Source organism: Crocuta crocuta, unplaced genomic scaffold, assembly GCF_008692635.1.
Source record: "Crocuta crocuta isolate KB4526 unplaced genomic scaffold, BGI_CrCroc_1.0 scaffold64, whole genome shotgun sequence".
Classification (NCBI taxonomy): domain Eukaryota; kingdom Metazoa; phylum Chordata; class Mammalia; order Carnivora; family Hyaenidae; genus Crocuta; species Crocuta crocuta.
This window is the reverse complement of record NW_027530640.1, coordinates 4,691,026-4,711,587: the sequence shown is the minus strand read 5'-3', so window position 1 is coordinate 4,711,587 and position 20,562 is coordinate 4,691,026. Positions and strand designations below refer to the sequence as shown.

Below are 20,562 nucleotides of genomic sequence, written 5' to 3'. Positions count from 1 at the left end.
GATGTTGATTGCAGCATATTTCTAATAGTAAAAATTGGAAATGACTAAAATAGTCATTATAATCCTTTAATAAGCAGTGCATAAGTAATTATTATACTCACACAGAGTCTAATATTATTAGATATTCAGGTTATTTAAAAATTTGGATAGAAGCTCTTTGAAGGCAGAGACTTTATCTCTTGCTTCATTTGCATGCTTTCTCCCCATATTCTAAACATCAGGCTCAGAGAATATACTCATGAAAAAAACCTTTCATGAACACATGAATATAGTATTAAATTTTTTTAAAAGACAAGAATATAAGTATTTCAACCCTATAAAGTAATGAAAACATAGGAGAGAAACTAATCTTTTAAGAACAACTTTGTAAACAGTGGAGTTTTAAAGAACTCTTCTTATCCACTAGTTTTTGTATTCTCTTAATTTCCCACAGTTGGTCAGCAAAAATTTGGTGTATGCCTATTTTGTGCTGGGTACTGTTCTAGACACGGGAAGTGTAGTGGTGGAAAAACTTGACACATTCCCTGTCCTCAAGTAATTTATGTTATCCATAAATTCCATGGGGAGTGAAGTTTATATTTGAAATAACCAAAACACACTTTTAAAAAAATATTCTTATTGCTATTGATTGTCCTTGAGAACTAATAATCCAGATTTCCCATGAATCATCTTTACAAGGTGATTAAAAGTTAAAAATTAAGGCACGTAAGAGCTGTACTAAAGGAGAAAAGTGGTCTTTGACAACAACATATTGAGTTGTCTTCTAGGAGCATTGTGTGCTGCTGTATAAACAAAGGTAGCATTTTCTTAACATTAGGAGAAATTTTGAATGTTTTGTCATTTATGCCTTAAAAATCATTTTCTGTATTATTATCAGCTACCTTTTTTTTTTCTTTTGAGTGCTTGCTATGTGCCAGGCACTGTGTTAAGCCCTTAGTATGCATAAACTCAGTTAATTAACCGAAAGGCCCTAAAAGGTCTGTTGTTAAGCCCATTTTGGAAATAAAGAAACTGGAATTCTGAGAGATTATATAACTTGCCCATCATCACTCACCCAGTTAGTGGCATGGTCTGGATTCAGATTTCAAGATTTGTGGTTTTAACCATTACATAATTTTTCTCTGAGTGTTTAGTCAGTTATGAAAGTCCCCTGATGTCATTTGGTGACTAAAAGAAGAAGGAGTAAAATAAGCTTTATTAGTTTGTGTAGACGGGCATAGAGTGTTTTTTGACACAGTATACAGTAATATGTAATCAAACCTCTATTTTTTCTTTTGTAAATTATATAAATTCTATATGTTGCTTATTTTTCAAAATTAACATGTAACTGTATTTTTAAAAAATTCTTAAAACCTGTCTTTTTCTCTCTAGCTTGACTCATGGTATGTTATTTTAAACGGCACTGTAGAAATCACTCATCCAGATGGAAAAGTTGAAAATCTCTTTATGGGAAATAGTTTTGGAATTACTCCCACTCTGGATAAGCAGTACATGCATGGAGTTGTTAGGACTAAAGTAGATGATTGTCAGGTAAGTTTATGTTTGGTCTTGTAACTCTTGTTTGTTCATTTAAAATGGCTGAGCCTGTTTTTAATTCCTCAAAATAAAATAGCTTGACTTGAGAATTGGGAGTTGTCAAGAGCTCACAGTTAATAAAGGAAACTAAATTTTATGTGTGACTCAAATATTTGTGGATTTGAATAAAGCATAAATTTTTAGAAGAGAACATTCCAAATGTTGGTTTGTTAAATTTTTCTCTGGCTTTAGCCAGCTTAGTCCTTTTTGTTTTTTCTTTTTTAAATAAAAGAAAGAAATAGGAACTTCTGAGTTGTTTGTTTCCAACTTATTCCTGCTTCATGTTTTCTTTGCCTAGTGTCAGTTTTGAGAGTAGATGTCCACTTCTCCTTTTAGAGCAGAATTCAGATGGATTGGACTTCTTTGGTCTCCTTTTACATGAATTATTTCACCTTGATTTTTATCAAGAAAGGGACTGAATAAAAAAGAATTAATGCCACTCGATTTCTTACCTTTGTGCTCTGCCTTGGTGCATAGTGATATATTTATGTACTACAGGTTCATTAACTGTCCCCATGTTATTCTTGGACAGTTTGTCTGCATAGCCCAGCAGGATTATTGGAGAATTTTAAATCATGTGGAGAAAAATACCCATAAAGTTGAGGAAGAGGGAGAAATTGTTATGGTGCATGAACATCGTGAACTAGATCGGAGTGGAACCAGGAAAGGACACATTGTAATCAAGGTGGGTGTTTTTATTTATTATTTTAGTCACTGACAGAATAAAGCTTTCATTTTGCTTAAAAGGCTTTCAACCACTATTTTAGTAGTGCAAATTCATTAACATTAGAATCTAATTTAAGCAAATGTGTTGGTTCTTTTGCTTTTTTCTGCATTGGTTTTTACACATTTTAATAACGAAGAGTGACATTGCCATTTAATATCAGTATGGCTAGGATATTATTTTACAGTATACCAGTTAAAGGTTTTCAAATTTATTTTATGATCAGTTGATAAGGGGAGTTAATTTCACTAAAGACAGCAGTGATTAGAAACAAAACAGAAAATGAAAGGACTACTCAAAGGTATAAAGCATAGTAGATGAAGGTGCAGAGTGCTTACTAGATATTTATGGCTTTAAAATAGACGTTATCTTCTCTGACACTCATTTTTCTTATGTGAAAACAGGAATGATATGACAGGCCTTTATTGGGACTAAATGAAATAAATCAGATGCCTTATTAGTACATTGTAGAGTCTGAATGTTGATCCCCATACTGTTTTCTCTGGTTCTGTTTCTCTCCTACGCTTCGCCCATTTGCCCCTTGCCTGCCCCCCCAATCCCTTCTTTATCCTGTCTGTTTGATGACCTCCACATGTAAAATAGAGAAATTATAGTTGAAAGAGGAAATAAAATGTATAACCATTTCTCTTTCCAAGCTAGTCCTAGTTGCAAAATTAGTAAATGTGTTGTTGTTCATTACAAATGTTTGAGCTTATTTATTAATGTCAAGGACTGATGTCAGGTCCATTTTTTCCCTGGGAGTCAGGCTATTCTATATTACTTTTTCTTTTCCTAAACTGATAAATCTAAGCTTTCTATTGTAGAAAAGATGAACATATGGGTGGATTGCCATAGGCTATCTTTTTATGGGGGCTCATGTTTTTTAATTCTTTATTTTTAAGTAATTACAAACTTAGAGAATAGTTGCAAGGACAGTATAGAGAGCTCCCTCTCTCAGATTCCCCAGCTCTTGGCATTTGACTGCATTTTCTCCATTATCACTAGTCTTTCTCGGAACCATTTGAGAGCAGTCTGCAAATGTGATGCTTCCTCACTCTGAATATCCCATTGTATATTTCCTTAAAAACAAGAATACTCTCCTAGATAAACATCATAGAACCTTCAAGTTGAGAAATGAAAATTGATAAAGTACACCCATTCAGCTTGTTTAGATTTTTACCCTGTTTAGAATTTCACCAATTATCCCAACAATGGCTCTCTTTCCTTTGTCATGCAGGATCTTATCCAGGAACACAGTTGCATTTAGTTGTCATGTCACTTCTTTCTACTCCAGGAACAGTCTTTCCCTATTCATAGTCTCATCAGTTTAAAGAATACAGACCTTTTATTCTTTATTGTCACCCTCAGTGTGGATCTTTGCAGTGTTTTCTCATGACCAGACTCGAGTCATGCTTTTCTGGCAGGAATCCCACAGAAATAATGTATTTTTCTCTGTGTATCTTGTCTGGGAGCATGTAATGTCAACCGGTCCCACCATTGGTGAAGTTTACCTTAATCATCTGGTCATGTTGATGTCCTGTCTGCCAAGTTTCTTAACAGTGAAGTCTTTTATCCTTTGTAATTGATAAGTGTTTAGACGAGAGATTTTCTGCAATTGTGTCAGTATGTCATACAAACCTCTGTTTATCAGTCTTGCATTGAATCATGCCTAAAATGGTGGTCTTAGGGACGTCAGGGTAGCTCAGTCTGTTAAGTGTCCAACTTTGGCTCAGGTTATGATGTCTCACAGCTCATGAATTTGAGCCCCACGTCTGGCTCTGTGCTGACAGCTCAGAGCCTGGAGCCTGCTTCGGATTCTGTGTCTTCCTCTCTCTGTACCTCTCCCCAGCTTGTGCTCTGACTCTCTCTCTCTCTCTCAAAAGTAAATAAACATTAAATAAACAAATAAATAAACATTAAAAAAATTTTAGTAAATAAAATGGTGATCTTCCATTTCCTTTTTTTCTTAGATTTATTGTCCTTTTCCGTAAGGATGAACATTCTCACCACCCTCCCCATTAATTCATTTATACTGCCATGGATTTGTGTGTTGTACTCTCTTAGCATTGTTGATCCATCGATTTGTCTGTTGTCCTAGATTTGGTGAGACCTTCATAAGGCTGATTCTGTACTCTTTTGACATGTCCCCATTGGTTTTTAACAGCTTTTTTATTATCTGCAAAACATGATGCTCCAGGCTCATCTTGTGCTTTTCTTTTTCCAGCTTTGGAATCAACCATTTCTCCAGAGAGCTCTAGATCCTACTAGTGGAGAACAGCTTTTTTTTTTTTTTTAAAGTTTGTTTATTTTGAGAGAAGGAATGCAAATCCGGGAGCAGCAGAGGGAGAGAGAGAATCCCAAGCAGCAAATTTCATGCTGTCAATGCAGAGCCTGACACAGGGCTCCATCCCATGAATTGCAAGATCATGACATGAGCTTAGATCAAGAGTCAGATACTTAACCGGCCGAGCCACTCAGGCACCCTGAGAATAGCATTTAAAAGCCGAGATCTGTGGGTACCTGTCTGGCTCAGTCATTGGAGCATGTGGCTGTTGATCTCAGGGTTGTGAGTTCAGCCCACATTGGGTATAGAGATTACTTAAAAATCTTTTTTTCTTTTCTTTTTAAATCCAAGATCTGGGCGCTTACTCTCTTCGTTAACTACTTAGGTGTCATTGATTCTAGAGGCTCTGATCAGACAGAGCTAGGAAATCTCTGTATGTATTACTATATTGCATTCACATCTGTAACTCTGTATATGTCTCCATCTATCTCTTTGTGGTAATTATAAGTTCCTAACAGTACTCCCAGTTCTCATACCACAGTTTTGCATATCCTTTCCCTTATTACATTTGTAAATACTTTCTCCAATCAGTGGCTCTTGTTATGTTGTTTCTATTTACTTGCTTGTCATAACCAGTCCCTGCCCTGCCAGTATAACTGTGCCAGTCATCTCCTTGGCCTGCCACCTCTGCTCACCATGTCTCCCAGAATCCCACCTTGTTGGATACTAGTGAGCACTTGGGTGACATGCCTCTGCATGACTGTGGGGCTCACCTTTAAATACGGTTCTGAATATATGACTTAGTCTCAACAGGTATCCTGCCCCAGTGTTTAGCCAGTCAGAATAATGGTCTTTCTTTATCATGTTGGTCAGTTCTTCCAGATTTAAAGGCTTCAAATAGAGGGGTGCCTGCATGGCTCATTCGGTTAAGCATCTGATTCTTGATTTCGGCTCTAGTCTTGATCTTACGGTTCATGAGTTCCAGCCCCATGGCAGGCTCTGTACTGACATCATGGAGCCTGCTTGGGATGCTCTCTCTGCCTTTCTTTCTCTCTCCTCTCTCTTTCTCTCTCTCTCTCTCTCTCTCCTCTCTCTCCTCTCTCTTTCTCTCTCTCTCTCTGCCCCTCCCCCTCGAGTGCACAGTCAGGCACTGTCTCTCAAAATAAAGAAAATAAATTTTAAGAAAAAATAAAGATTTCAAATCAACATTGGCTTGTGAATGATAAGCCCAATTTAGTACTCTTTGACTTAGATTAAGTTTTGTGAAGGGTAGAAGAATAGGAATGACCTGTGGTTGCCTTGTCCCTTAAATAGGTTATTTGAAGTCTCTTAGTTTGACTTTGTTCTAAAGAAGTGATTTACATGCTTTTGTTTTTTCAATAAATTCATAGATAACATGATTAGTATGAAAGTATGTTTACCATACAGTTATTCTGACCAATGAAATTGTTTGGATAAATGCAACAGATTGAAATTGGAGGTAATTTGTTTTTTATATTTGGTTTAACATCTGGTTTATTTCTGTATTTGTTCTGTGTATACACTTAGGAAAAGGCTGCTAAAGGTAATAAATTTTAACATTGATTCAAAAGCTCAAAGCAGAGCAGTAGATAAATGTTTACATTCCTTTTTATAAACTTGAAGACAGGCAAGTGGTTAAAACTCTGAATTAATGTGAAAACTATATATAGACCTTCTGTTTCCTGTCAAGATGGTGATCTAGTACGGAGAAACCATTGAAGAAGAAACCTCTTTTCTAGGAAGTTAAAAGAGTGAAACACACTGTCTTTAATTAGTGTATTGTTTCTGTATCCTGGGGCAGAAGAGATTTGAGAATAATTAAGTTTAGAGGAGAACTGCCTTTTTTTTTTTATTTAATTCAAGTTTAATTCACACTTCTTCCCTCTGGTTCCTTAAGACAGTCATCTCCCCATTTCTACCAGTAATGCCATTTTTCTACAACTGGTAATGCCATTTTTTACCCCAGGCCACACCAGGGGTAAATCACTAAAATTCAGAAGCCCTGCTATGATAAAATGCCAGGAAAAACAGCTACAACTGAGTAAATGCTTTTGGATATTTTATTCCTGTGCCTTACAGCCTCTGGGTGCTGGTGGATTACAACCTATAAAGACTACCTTCTCCCAGAATTAAGTGTTTTAAGGGTGAAACTCTACTTTAGAACTTGTCTTATAGAGTGACTGCAAAGGGGAGTACTCAGTAGAGTTCTTTGTTTCCTGAGATAGTTATTTTATAATCTTTTCTGTCCTTGGATTTTTAGGCAACACCTGAGCGTCTCATCATGCATTTAATAGAAGAGCATTCCATTGTGGACCCAACTTACATAGAAGATTTCCTGCTAACTTACAGGACATTTCTTGAAAGTCCTTTGGATGTTGGGATCAAACTGTTGGAATGGTTTAAAATTGACAACTTAAGGGATAAGGTTGGTTTTATAAATAAGAAGGGCGAGAAAGTGATTTTAACCTTTAAATTTTATTTGTAAAACAGTTGATGTTTATTTTGATAACAAGATTTACTTCACCTAAAAAACTTAACCCCTACTTAGTTTTGTAACAAAACAGCATGTTAAAAGTGGAAATAAGCCTTAAAAGTTAAAAATTAAAATAGGCTGTGATAGCTGTAAACTTAGAAAACATGATAGCTGCCTGAGAGTGTTTTTGAACTCTATCAAAATGTTTGTTTATGAAGATCAATAAAACACTAAAAAGGTGATTAGAAAGTTTAGAAAGTTTAGAAAGACTATTCACCAAGTAAATTATTTTCAGATGACCTTAGATTGATTGTAAGTCCAGAATAGCAATATGTTGATGTGGGGGGTTTAGACTTTTATCATTTTAAAACAGTTTGTCTTTGTCCTTAATATATCCCTGCAGTGACGTATTTTAAATTTACCTTTGAGAATTTTTTTTTTCATTAAACACTGTTTGCTATTGTAAATAGATTATCTTACTTTATTTCGTGGAGTGTGTACATTTAATGGAAAGACTAGCAACACCTCAGCAAATTGATACGAAGTTAGTTATTTAAAAAAAAAATAAAACAAGGGCCATAATTGGTGTATCTTTCTGAGTTATATTTTAAAGGAAATAATTAGATGTGGCTACACTGTGAGATTCTGTTGTTTGGGAAACTAAAGTGTTCAGAACTATGGGCTTGCCCACCTACCCCTGCCCCAACACCCTTTGGAGTTATATATAAGTAGGTACTTCAGTTGCTGAAGGAATAAAGCCAGGCTAAAATATAAGTGAGGGCGACTAGATATTTACATGCAAAAGAATGAAATTGGACTTTTACCTTACATCATATACAAAATTAACTCAGAATAGATTAGTGACCAATAAATACAAGAGCTAACACTATAAAACTCTTAAGAAACAAAGTCGTTGACTGTATTAAACTGTTTTGTATTTTTATGTATTGTTTAAATCTTTTGCAATTATGTGCTATTTTTACACAAACGTTTTTCTTTTAAAACTTAAAAAAGAATCATGACCTTGAATTTGGCAGTGGTTTCTTAGACATGGTGTTCAGAGTACAAACAATAAAGGAAAAAACATAAATTGAATTTCATCAAAAATAAAACAGTAAATTAAAAGGAAAAACATGGACTGGGAGAATATATTTGCAAATCTTCTATCTGATAAGAGTCTAGTATCCAAAATGTGTAAAGAACCCTTATAGTCCAACAACAAAAATACAACAGAAGTTAGAAGTAGACAAAAGGCTATGGGGTCCCTGGGTGGCTCAGTTGTTTAAGCGTCTGACTTCAGCTCAGGTCATGATCTCACGGTTCCTAAGTTCGAGCCCCACATCAGGCTCTCTTCTGACAGCTCAGAGCCTTGAGCCTGCTTCAGATTCTATGTCTCATTCTCTCTCTGCCTCTCCCCCACTTGTGTTTTGCCTCTGTCTGTCTCTCAAAAAGAAATAAATGTAAAAATAAAATTAAAAAAGAAAATGATAAAGAGCTTGAATAGAGAATTTTCCAAAGCAGGTATATAAATGGCTAGCAAACACGTGAAAAAGATGTTTAAGGAGCACCTGGCTGGCTCAGTTCATGAAGCATGCAAGTCTTGATCTTGGGTTCAGGAGTTCAAGCCCCATGTTAGGGGTAGAGATTACATAAAAAACTAAAATCTTAAAAAAAAAAAAAAGTTCAACATTGTTTGTTACAGGGAAATGCAAATTAAAACCACAGTGAGGGGGTGCCTAGGTGGCTTAGTCAGTTAGGTGTCCAACTCAGTTTCAGCTTAGGTCATGATCTCTCATTTTGTGGGTTTGAGCCCTGTGTGTTGGGCTCTGCATTTCCAGTGAAGAGCCTGCTTGAGATTCTCTCCTCTCTCTGCCCTTTTGCGTGTGTGCGCGCGCTCTCTCTCTCTCTGTCTCTCTAAAAAATAAACATTAAAAAGAAAAAGCCTTGAAAAACCACAGATCCTGCTTCACACCCACTAGGATGGCTTTTCAAAAAGTAAAGCAAGTAACAAGCATTGCCAAGGATGTGACTGGAGAAGATGAAATTCTCATACTTTGTTGGTAGTAATATAAAATGTTATAGCTCCTCTGGAAAACAGTTTGGAATTTCTTCAAAAAGTGAAACATAGAATTAGCGTATAGCCTGGCATTTACTCTTAGTATTTATCCAGAAGAACTGAAAGTAGGAGTGCTAACAAAAATTTCTGTACCACTGTTCATAGCACTATTTACTATAGCCGAAAGGTAGAAACAACCCAAATGTCTATTAATGATGGTTAAACAAAATACGGTATAGCCATAATGAAGTATTAATTCAGCCATAAAAGGGAATGTAGTACGTGATGCAACATGGATGAATCTTGAAAATCTAATTCTGAGTGAAAGAAGCCAGACACAAAAGGTGACAGTTTGTATGAAATATTCAGCATGGAAGAGAGAGCGAAGAATGTGAGGTGACTGACTCCTTTATGGGGGATAAAAATGTCTTGGAATGAGGTAATGGAGATAGTTGCACACCATTGTAAATATACTGAATGCCACAGAGTTGTATACCTTAAAGTGGTTTAAATAGTAGCTTTTGTGTATATCCTACCAGAGTTTAAAAAAATAGATGACTTAAATTATTTCCATTGTCAGGTACATTATTCAGTTCAACTTCATTAACCTTTCTGATAATCTGTGGTGCAAAGTAAGGAAATCATTTTACAGTTTTGAAGACTCATAGTATTCCTAACAAAGTAGCTTTCAGATGTGGCTTGTTATAATTTTAATTAAACACGTTCTTGGCTATGTAAAGACTTTGGATAAGATTGCCTGCCCTTTAGAAGCTTGCATTTTAGGATACTGTGTGAGGTGTACATTATATTTACTTCTTATATCTTAGCAAACAGGCTTGTATTTTTTCATTGTCAGTCTTGGCTCTCTTTGTTGCTTGTGCACCCAAGGAAGCAAAAACTCAGACCAAACCATGCCTGTCTATTAGAACGAACCCTTTATGTGCAGGATAGGGGGCAAAAGGGTTAGCCATAAATCTCAGTTCCCCTTCAGTTTTGGACATGGTTTTGTATTATAATTCTGCAGAAAGAATGCCTCTCATAACTATGCTGTCTCCTTCACCTTTCCACAGGTAACACGGATTGTGTTATTATGGGTAAATAATCATTTTAATGATTTTGAAGGTGATCCTGCTATGACTCGATTTCTGGAGGAATTTGAAAAAAATCTGGAAGATACAGTAAGACTCAAGAATTTATCTTCTTTACAGTTTAGGGATTTCCCTCTTCCTCAAATAACAGCAATTCAGAACACTTTTCATGTTCATTTAAAGGCTAATGATATTGCTATTTCCAGCCAGCCAGGCTTATGAACTCTAGTGTATACTTGGGTCCCCTCTTTCTCTGCCTTGAATTCCCTGGCAAGATGTCCATTCAGTTGATACAGTCACCTGGGTCACTTGCATATGCCTGTTTCCTAGAGCCCTTCTCTCTCAGCCATTTCTTTTTCACTCTGCGTTGAGGCCCTCATTTTATTATGCCTAATGTGTTATAATAGCTCATTTTAGTTATAGTACTGCATTTCTTTGTTCTAGCAATTTTTTATGGCCATTGACTGTTTTTAAGCCACAAATAAGATGAATATTTCTCTCCTTGTAAATAAACTAATGTACTTTGTATCAAAGTAATTCCTCTTCTGTATATTCAGGTCCTTCACCTACTGCATCTTCAGTCTTTTTTCTGTGTACCCTTGATTTTAGCCAACCAGATTATTTCATATTCTTTACTAATTCTCTCAAACTTGAATTCTTTGCTACTGCTCTTGCTGTTTGAACTCTTTGCAGCCTTTAAGTCCTACTTTACATGTCAGATCTACATTAGAATTTCTAAGTTTCCCTTCTGCATGTGATTTCACTTGTTCTAAATATACAACACCTAAGAAAATCCTCTCAAGGTCCTCTTAACTTTGACAGTGGCTATTTATAATTTGTTTACTCTCTTTGTCAAATATAAAACTATAAACTGGAACTGAATTGTCTACTCCTAGCACCCTGAGATTTTAGGAAGTAAAATAATAATGCAGCTCAGGAGTTAGATTGCCTGAAATAGCATTCAAACTATACCACGTGTTAGATATGTGAACTTGGACAAGTTACCTAACCTTTTTATGCCTCAGTTGTCTTATTCTATGTATAGTAGTCCCGAGTTTATGGGGATTGTTACAGGATTATAACGAGCTGTAATGAATGTAACCATCTGAAAAGAAATCTTGTCAAATAGCAAATGCCCAAAAACCATTGATTTTACTCAGAGTGTAAGTGGATGGAGTTTAACGAAGGGACAGTGTAGCAGATTGTTGTCCATTCCCAGCAGCACTCGCTCTGTGCAGAATGGAAAGAATGATCAGAAGCTGGGGAGCTTGATTAAGAGGCCACAGGAGCTCACCACCATCATTTGGGTTTTCCATTGCTGACTATGTAGGTATTCATGGGCTAATGAAAAATGGAAATTGCCTTACAATTGTGGGACTTCTTTTTTGGTAATCATTCAGTCATCAGGCATTTATTAAATTCTACCTTCTACTCCAAAACATTGCATAGGATCAGAACAGTTGTAAGATTTGGCCCCTGCCTTGAAAAAACGTGAGCTCCTTTTTATGGACAAGAGATATACACATTCTATGCTATTGGAGGATAGTTGAATATTCAGTTGGTATTAAAACCTAGAAGTTAGAATATTGTCAAGTTTAAAAAAGACCTAAAATAATACAGGAATGTACCTGGAAGAGGTAGAGACTTGAATGTGTCTGACTGTTAGGCATTATTCAGAAGTGTGGTTCAAGTCCTGCAGTTTTAAATGAAGGTTTGTCAAGATTCTGGGTTGATAAAACAGCCAGGAGATAAGCAAGATAGTAATAGAGTAGGAAGGTTCAGGCCATGAGAAATAATTTTTTGTCTTCCCTTTCTAAGTGGGATGTCATTTTGAAATCTCTTAACCTTCTAACTCTGATTTTAGGTGATTTTGAAAAGCTTATAGGAATAGATCTATATACATTCTACCCTTTTTTGCTTTTTAGAAAATGAATGGTCATCTCCGGTTATTGAATATTGCCTGTGCTGCAAAGGCCAAGTGGAGGCAGGTTGTGCTGCAAAAGGCTTCCCGGGAGTCCCCTCTGCATTTCAGCCTTAATGGAGGAAGTGAGAAGGGATTTGGTATTTTTGTTGAAGGAGTAGAACCTTGTAGCAAAGCTGCTGATGCGGGACTGAAACGTGGTGATCAGGTAAATAAATACCCAACTGCTTGAATTAAAGGCTTCGTTATAACTGAAATGTCTGCTACTTTTTTTCTCCTGTGATACTTCTTCAGGTAAGCATGACCAGTCTACGGAAATTTAATTAAACATTAAAATGTAAGTTGCCAAAGAGTGCTATAAATAATGCTTTCAGCTCAAATAGCATTCATATGGCAACAAAACTACATCCATAAGCAGAGGAAGCTGGACAGGGACTGAGAAAAAGAAGGAGACACTGGGAGGAAGATGGTGGGGATTTATTCTCTCCAGATAGGCATTAGGCCCCTGTAGAGCAGTATATTCCAAATTGTGATTCTTGACAACCTTGGTACTAAAAAATGCAATTCCTAAGCCTACCTGACTTCTACTAATTGTACTAGTGACACTCTCTTGGGATGAGGTCCAGAAATCTGTATTTTTAACAGAGCTCTCTAGGTGATTCTTACGCACACCAGAGAGTAATTTTTCAAATTTAGCTAATTCATTTGGGAAGGTTATGTTTTCCATTTTTAAATTTTGTTTGTTCATGTATTCATTTAGAGCGTGGCTTTGACTTTTAACTAAACCTTACTAGTATTTTTCTTTTTAAATTACGAATGCATTCGCATTGTAAAAAGTTCTGCATTGCAGAGCAGTGCTTCTCAGGTGGTAGTGGTTTTCTCCCCCAGGAGACATTAGGTGTGTCTGGAGATAGTTTTGATTCTCATGACCAGCAAGTTAACTCCTAGCATACAGTGGCTAGAGGCCAAGGATGCTGGTCAGCAGCCTCCAGCACCACAGCAGGGCACCCTCACAACAGAGACTTATCCAGCCCAGATATCAAGAGTGCAAGGATTAAGAAGCTGATTTAAAATTGTAACGATCCCCTTCTTCCACTAAGGGAACTTTTTTTAAAACAGAGATATCTGGGCCTAACCTTACCACACCATTTATTAACAGTATCTAGTAGCTAGAATTCCAGAATCAGTGTATTTAATGTTCTAGTATTTTAAGCGTATTTGAGCATCTCATTCTTTACAGGAAAAGAAAAAAACAGTGAAATCAGATTATTTCGTTCTTGAGAGGAAACTTAACCAGCTTTTTACTTCTTCAGTTTTCTCAATTATTGTTAAAATTATCTGAGATTTTAGATCTAGATTATTAAGTCATTTTTAACATTATTTTTTGAGAATACTTTTGACATTGGCATTAAGTTTTGGGAATTTATCACGAATAACCATGTAGACATTTATGCCTTCCTTTCTTACTGATGTCATTGATCACCTCCATTTCATCTGTGCCACATGCCCCCACTGTTATGATTCATTTCACTGGAGTCTTTTAGTACTTCTCATACCTCTTCCTAGTTCTTGTCTCTTACAGGGCCAGTAGATAGTATAGTTTTATGTGTCCTTGCATGTTTGATAATGCTTTTGTTTAGTGGAGTATAAAATTCTCTGTTCACAGTTATTTATCCCTCAGAGCTTTGATGTTATAGAAAAGTATCACATCTTCTTAGTATGGCCCAAGAGAAGTCCAAACCAGCCTTTATTTTTTCTTTTCTAGCTTCCTGTGTTTGTTCCCCTCTACCCCCCCAACTCCACAGTGATGCTTATAGATTCTTGGTTCACTCTTGTTGGAATTCAAAATTTTCTTTGGGATCTGTTAAAAAAAAAAAAAAATAGATCTCTTTATTATCTTTGCATGATACTAGATGAGGCATTTCAGTGAGTAGACTCAAGACTTCTTTCATCTCCACATATCACATCTGTGATTTCTTTTTCTTTTCATGATATTTTGTTTCTAAGTCTTTTTTTACTGTGTTGGAATCATTGTGTCAATATCTGACATCCTCTGTGCTGCTTTTCTGGGTTTTTTCCTCATTATGTTTGTCTATCTTTTCTTGTTAGAATTAATATTTTTAAAATAAGCTTTCTATACGGTTTGGAGGTGCAGCCAAGTTTGGGAAGCCTTCCGTGAAGGGTTAGCATGTCATGTAGAAGAATCCATCGCAGTTGTACTTGCTGCTCTCTGACTACTTGATTCAGCATCAGCAAATGATAGTAGATGTATTTAAAGCATCACTTTTGAAAGAATTCTGTCTCTTTTAAAGTAATAAATTTGCATTAGAGTATTTTATTAAAATTTGCACATACATACACAAACACTAATTTTTATCTATCATGATTTAAATTTTTCCTTCATATATAGAGGCACCTGGGTGGCTCAGTTAGTTAAGTGTCTGACTTCGGCTCAGGTTATGATCTCACAATTCGTGAGTTCGAGCCCTGCTTTGGGCTCTGTGCTGTTAGCTCAGAGCCTGGAGCCTGCTTCAGATTCTGTGTCTCCCTGTCTCTCTGCCCCTCCCCTGCTTGTGCTCTGTCTCTCTCTCTCTCAAAAATAAATAAACATTAAAAATAATTTTTTTCAAACTTATCCTTCATATATAAGCTGTCCTCTGTTTTTAAAAACATTTTTCTTACTTTGACCTCAGAGGGAATGAACTTCCAAAAAATGTTTGTAGTAGAAATTGGGGAAATAGAATATAGAGGAAAACAATTAAGTGGCAACTTCACTCCTTGCAGAGATAACCATTGTTCACATATGGGTGCATCTTATTCAAGTGTCATTTTTTCCAGCATTAAACTTAAGGTTGCAGAAGTAGCTAATAATTGTTTCTGTCTAATTTGTATTTTTCTCAAGATAATGGAAGTAAATGGACAAAACTTTGAGAACATTACATTTGCGAAGGCCCTTGAAATTTTACGGAATAATACTCATCTTGCACTTACTGTGAAGACCAACATTTTTGGTGAGTTTTGTTGTAAAAACTGAGGTTTTATTGTTTATTGTTTTTGTTTGTATTTTTGATAATGAAAAAAGTCATGGATGAAAAGGAAAATAATAAAATGTAAACATGTTACTTTTTGAGCTCTTTGAACATCTTTAGGACCTTTAGTGTTGATGTATAGTAGGTACTATGTATTCTAGAATTTTCATTTTTCATTGTTTGCATTATTTTGGTATTTTAGAAATAAGTTTTAAAAGAAAGCTACACATACATTTGATTAGACATATGCAATGTCTGTTGAAGAGGTATTTTGTACTATACTTTGTTGGGAGATACTCAGTGAAACTTAGAATGACCTGTACGAAGCATAAAAATCATAATTGGGCTTTTATTCCCTCTGCTAATGTGCAATTCAGACTATTGCTAATGTTTTAGCTAGCTTTCTCAAATAATAATGTGAATGCCAGATTTTTAATAGTAGTGTACTCTGCCTTTCTTTGTAAAAATGTTGAAAACTGTGTCTGCTGAGTATTTGGATCATGTTTCTGTTTGAAGCAAAGACTAAAGCTTGTGCTTGCACTNTGAGGAAGACTTACTGTAACTGGGTTTCTTTAGATACTATAGGATATTCAGTAAAATTCTGAGAAGGGCAACAATAAACACAGCATCATAGTTTGAAAATTATGAAAGAAACTTTAAGAGTCTCACTTTAGGGGGGAAAATTCCTCTAGGTCATTTGGTTTGCAGTTTGAAAACTAGGAGTTGAATTTAAAAACTGTGTCTCTGGAGAAGGAAGTATGTTTTATTTTTTCACTTTCACTCCTCCTCATACTGCACTTAGTCATAATGAAAAATGAAACATTTGGGTATTTTTCCTCTTTTCACTTGAGTCCTTTTTACTGAGTTATGTCCTATTAAATATGATATATTACTTCATTGGCAATTTCCTAATATTAGCTTCATGTCAAGTAAGTGAGCCTTCACAGTTCTCGGGGTTTCCTGGAGTTTGGACTGGTATCTAGAAATGTCAACTTTTGGGTTAAATCAAAGAGATTCTGATTTTGAAAAGAGGGCAGAGCTTGTTTTGTCACTTAGACCATGTGATTTAGTCTCTCCATGCTTGAGTTTGTCTAGCTGTGTTTCATAGGGATCTTACCAGGATCAAAGACCTTGAAGTTTTTGTGACTGTGTGTAATAATTACTACCTGGTATCAAATACCATTATGTATAAAAATATAGACACAGTACTATTTGGTGATTAATAACATGGCCTGTGGGAAACAAAAAATAAATCTGAAGGGTACAAAAGTCAGGGAAGCCACCACCTCAGGACTCCTTGAATGATGAGAGACATTTGCCCAATAGAACTCCAGATTGGATGTGGTAGAGGGTAGGCATTAACGTGGTATTGCAAAAGAGGGCCCATGTCCTCAACACCTCCTTCTTTACCCTCGGCAGCCAACTTTACCCCAAGCAAAACACCACCAAAGAGTATCTCAAAGTGATATTAATAAAACATTTTTAGCAATGGAGCATTTTAGAATGGATGTGGTTGGTAACTGGCATTACAGTGAAACAGAGTTGAACAGTTAGGTTATCCTGTATGCAACTCACAGTCAGATAACGTACAAACAGGAAAATGGTGACCAGAACACAGATGTTTTTATTTAAAAAAATTTTTTTAAATCTTTATTTATTTGTTTTTGAGAGAGAGAAAGTATGAGCAGGGTAGAGGCGGAGAGAGGGAGACATATAATCCAAAGAAGGCTCCAGGCTCTGAGCTGTCAGCAAAGAACCCGATGTGGGGCTTGAACCCACAAACCGTGAGATCATGACCTGAGCCCAAGTCGGGACACTAACCTGACTGAGCCACCCAGGTGCCCCTAAAACTGGCAGCCAGGTGTAGGAGAACTAGGATCGTTGAGGGGGCCTGGTGGAAAACCTAATAACTGAGCTTACAGAAAATTTAAGAAAGAAATGAAAAACATTTCTAGAACTGTGCTTAGAGAGATTTAAAAAGTCATCCTCTAAAATAAGAATAGGATATTAAAAAAAAGAAAGTGTCCTTGAAAAAGAAGTAACTCAGAATGACTTATAATATAGCAACGACAATAAAAAAGAAAATATAAAGAGTAATGTGTTGATGCAACAATAGCAGAGACTCTCTCAGAGTGAAAGAAGGATGCAAATCTTCCAATTCAAAGGGCCACCTAAAATCTGAGCAAAGTGAATTAAACGTGTTTTAACAGTCTGTTTCCAGTATTTGAGGACATCTGGAAAAGTTAGACTAAATATGAAAAGTAGCTACAAACAAGTGTAACAGTCCAAAAAGAGAGCTAAGAACTACCTGAGACAGAACAGAGAGAGAATTGGACTGAAAAGATGTGAACTGGAGCCGTGTCTGCTCTGAGACATTCACCAGTATAGGGAAGCTCCTGAGAGAGAGCCTCTTTGGGCAGTAGACTCCTAGGGAAAGGCTAAAGGTTTGGAATCCTGCAGCTGCTAGAAGCACAGAGTCCCTTCCCACCTCCTAAAACTGTATCCCAAAAGGATGTCTTTCTTTTCCAGGGTCATTTTCAATCCATAGAATGTAGCTGAGAGAAAGAACTGCAGGGTAAAATCACAGGTTTCTAGTTTAGAACCCACCATCGCCAGAACACCTCAACATAATAACCTTTGTTGAGGATTGGGACCTTGAATGGCTTACTCTGAAGTGGATGTCAGCTGTACTCTAAGCAACTCAGAAGGATCTCAAGTTTTGGCCTTGGTTCTTTTGCCTGGACCTCAGGTGCCTGGAAAAAGAACATAAAAATCTTCTTTTGAGGATTCTTGCAGTAACCTATTACTTGTTTTTTTTTAATAAGTTTTTTAAAAATTTATTTATTTTGAAGAGGAGAGAGAATGAATCCCAAGGAGTCTCTGCACTGTCACTGCAGAGCCCAGTATAGGGCTCAAACCCATGAAACGTGATACTATGACCTGAGCTGAAACCAAGAGTTAGACGCTTAACCTGCTGAGCCACCCAGATGCCCTGTAACCTATTATTTGTAAAAATAATTTTTCAAATACAGAGCTAAGCAAACAAAGATTGTGAGGCTCTCTTAAAAGTGTGTAATCCAGAATCAATAGGAACAGAACCAGAGGAGCTCCTGAATATCAGTCACAGTCCATAAGGTAACTATCTTCTATCTGTGAAGATAAAAATCGAATTGAGGATCCCATTTCTAGGTAAGATGGAGTAAACACATGCTACCCTTTGTTACCCACTCAGCTCAACAGTAAAACCTGGGCAGAATCATTTAAGAACTTGGAAAATTCAAAGTGCCACTACCAGGAGTGAATTAAGGTTTTCTGGGTTTTTTTGTTGTTGTTTTTACTCCCATAACCCCCGCACTGGACGCAGGACAAGCTGAAACCTGGATGTGTATGTACTGATAAAGCTTCATATGGAGAAGTCTGGTTTAAGGAGTGGGAAAAGGAATCCCCACAGTTTTTATCTCCTTGTTTTTTCTCTATTCTGTCAGGCCTCAGCCTCCAAGCAGTACAGTGGCCTGCAACATAAGGCTGCACAAGCCAGAATTCTGAGGGAGGGGAACCTTCTTTGCTCTTTAGTGGAGGTGTGGCTCCTTCATTGGATTTTTTTCCCCCTACACTCTCTCTGTTCTTCCTTGGCCCCTAAAGAGCCACAGTGGGCAAATTCTTTCTCAAGGACTGAAAAGAGTAGCCTAAGGAACTGTGGAAGTAGTAGGTTGATAATTGAGATCGAGAAGACAGCCCCATAAAGTTGTTTATGAGATCCCGAGCTCACCTCCATCCTGTGTGTGTGCATGGATGTGATCCTACCCAGCCCACCAGAGACTTGGAAAACTGGCATGTCAGTGGAACTCTGCTCGGGTCCTAGGTGGACTGAGCGGTAGTGCAGAGCGGATGGGTAGAGAGAGCACTGCAAAGCTTTGAAAACTGTACCACAGCCCACAAAAGGCTAAACAAAGGTAGCAAAACTTTGTCGGGGTCTTCAGTTGAGACATTGCCTTTGCCATTCTGTTTCCTTTCTGTGTGAGAGATCAGATAGTTACTTACATGTTAGAAGATTGAGTCCCATGCATCTTTTACAGATTGTTGTGTTCTTGCCATTTTCCCCCTCTTTGTTCCTCAGTTTGGATAATTTTTAATGACTTGGGTTTAAGCAAAGTTTTGCTCTTTACTTATGTATCCTGCCTGCCCTTGTACACAAGCAGTGAGTTTAATTTTAGATAATTTTTAGTTCTAGAATATCTGTTTGAATCTCTCTTATAAGTGCGCTTCTCAGTTGCACCATATATATATCCATTTTATCTCTAGTTTCTTTAATATATTTATAATGATTTTTTTTTAATTTTTTTTTTTTAATTTATTTCTAGGAGAGAGAGAGAAAGAGACAGCGTGAGCAGGGGAGGGTCAGAGAGAGAGGGAGTCACAGACTGAAACAGGCTCCAGGCTCTGAGCTGACAGCACAGAGCCCGACGCAGGGCTCGAACCCACGAACCGCGAGATCATGACCTAAGCGAAAGTCGGACGCTTAACCGACTAAGCCACCCAGGCGCCCCTATAATGATTATTATTTTAAAACTCTTGTGTGTTAATTCCAAAATGGGTGTTTTCTTTTGTTCTCTGACCCCCCTTTTTATCATGGTGTCTTACAATATTTTTTTATTGTATGCTGTACTTTGTATATTAAGAAACCTTAGCAAATAGGCAAATTAATTTTTTCTCAGAGAGAGGATTTGCCATTTCCTCTGTTTAAGCATATAGGGTAAGGGGAATTGAGCTGAGTCAGGCTGAGTTACAAAATTACTTAGACTATATCCAAGTTTCAAACTGAGAGCGAGATTTGTCATGTGCTTGTTGCAGGCCCTTCTGTAATGGAAATTTGTCTCTGAGCGCAGAGAGAGATTATGGGAACTTATACTTTGCTTTGTCGGCTTTGTCCTCCTACCCTCACTCCCAGTTTCTCCCTAAGGCATAGCTCTTGATTCAGAGTCTGGTAGCTTTTTGTGTTAATTTTTATAGAAATTTGTCCCTTCAGAGATTTTGCGCTTATCTCTTGAGCCTCCCATCCCAGCAGAGAAATATGTTATGTGTTGGTTGCACATCCTTCCCTGTTTTATGACTTTGTCTCATGAGAGCTATGAGCCTAAGAAATTTCCAACCCATCCCCAGCCCTCCTGCATTGCCTTAGGAGTAGTTATGTCCCATGGAGGAAGGCAGCACTGCTTTGGGCCTGGTTTGTCTTCCAGTTTTTATGCCAGTACTTGAAGCCATCAAAAATCCTTTCCTCTAGTAGTCTCTCTACCTGATCCCCACCTGATGTTTTTAGACTTCATGCTGAGAGAAGAAAACATCTGGCCGTCTCTGTTTACTGTCTTCTTACCCTGGTATTTTAGTTCATCT

At 36.9% G+C, this 20,562-nt stretch overlaps 1 protein-coding gene across 5 annotated transcripts in view; it reads left to right on the top strand.

Moving 5' to 3' along the window:
• The window catches only part of RAPGEF6 (Rap guanine nucleotide exchange factor 6), a 201,739-nt gene that overhangs the window by 118,673 nt on the left and 62,504 nt on the right, over positions 1-20,562 (top strand). For all 5 annotated transcript variants that reach the window (XM_077768585.1, XM_077768584.1, XM_077768583.1 and 2 more), the window contains 6 exons: positions 1,372-1,530; positions 2,108-2,260; positions 6,865-7,029; positions 10,204-10,311; positions 12,147-12,350; positions 15,045-15,153. In XM_077768585.1, the coding sequence (XP_077624711.1) occupies positions 1,372-1,530; positions 2,108-2,260; positions 6,865-7,029; positions 10,204-10,311; positions 12,147-12,350; positions 15,045-15,153 (898 nt within the window). The remainder of the gene's footprint in view (positions 1-1,371; positions 1,531-2,107; positions 2,261-6,864; positions 7,030-10,203; positions 10,312-12,146; positions 12,351-15,044; positions 15,154-20,562) is intronic.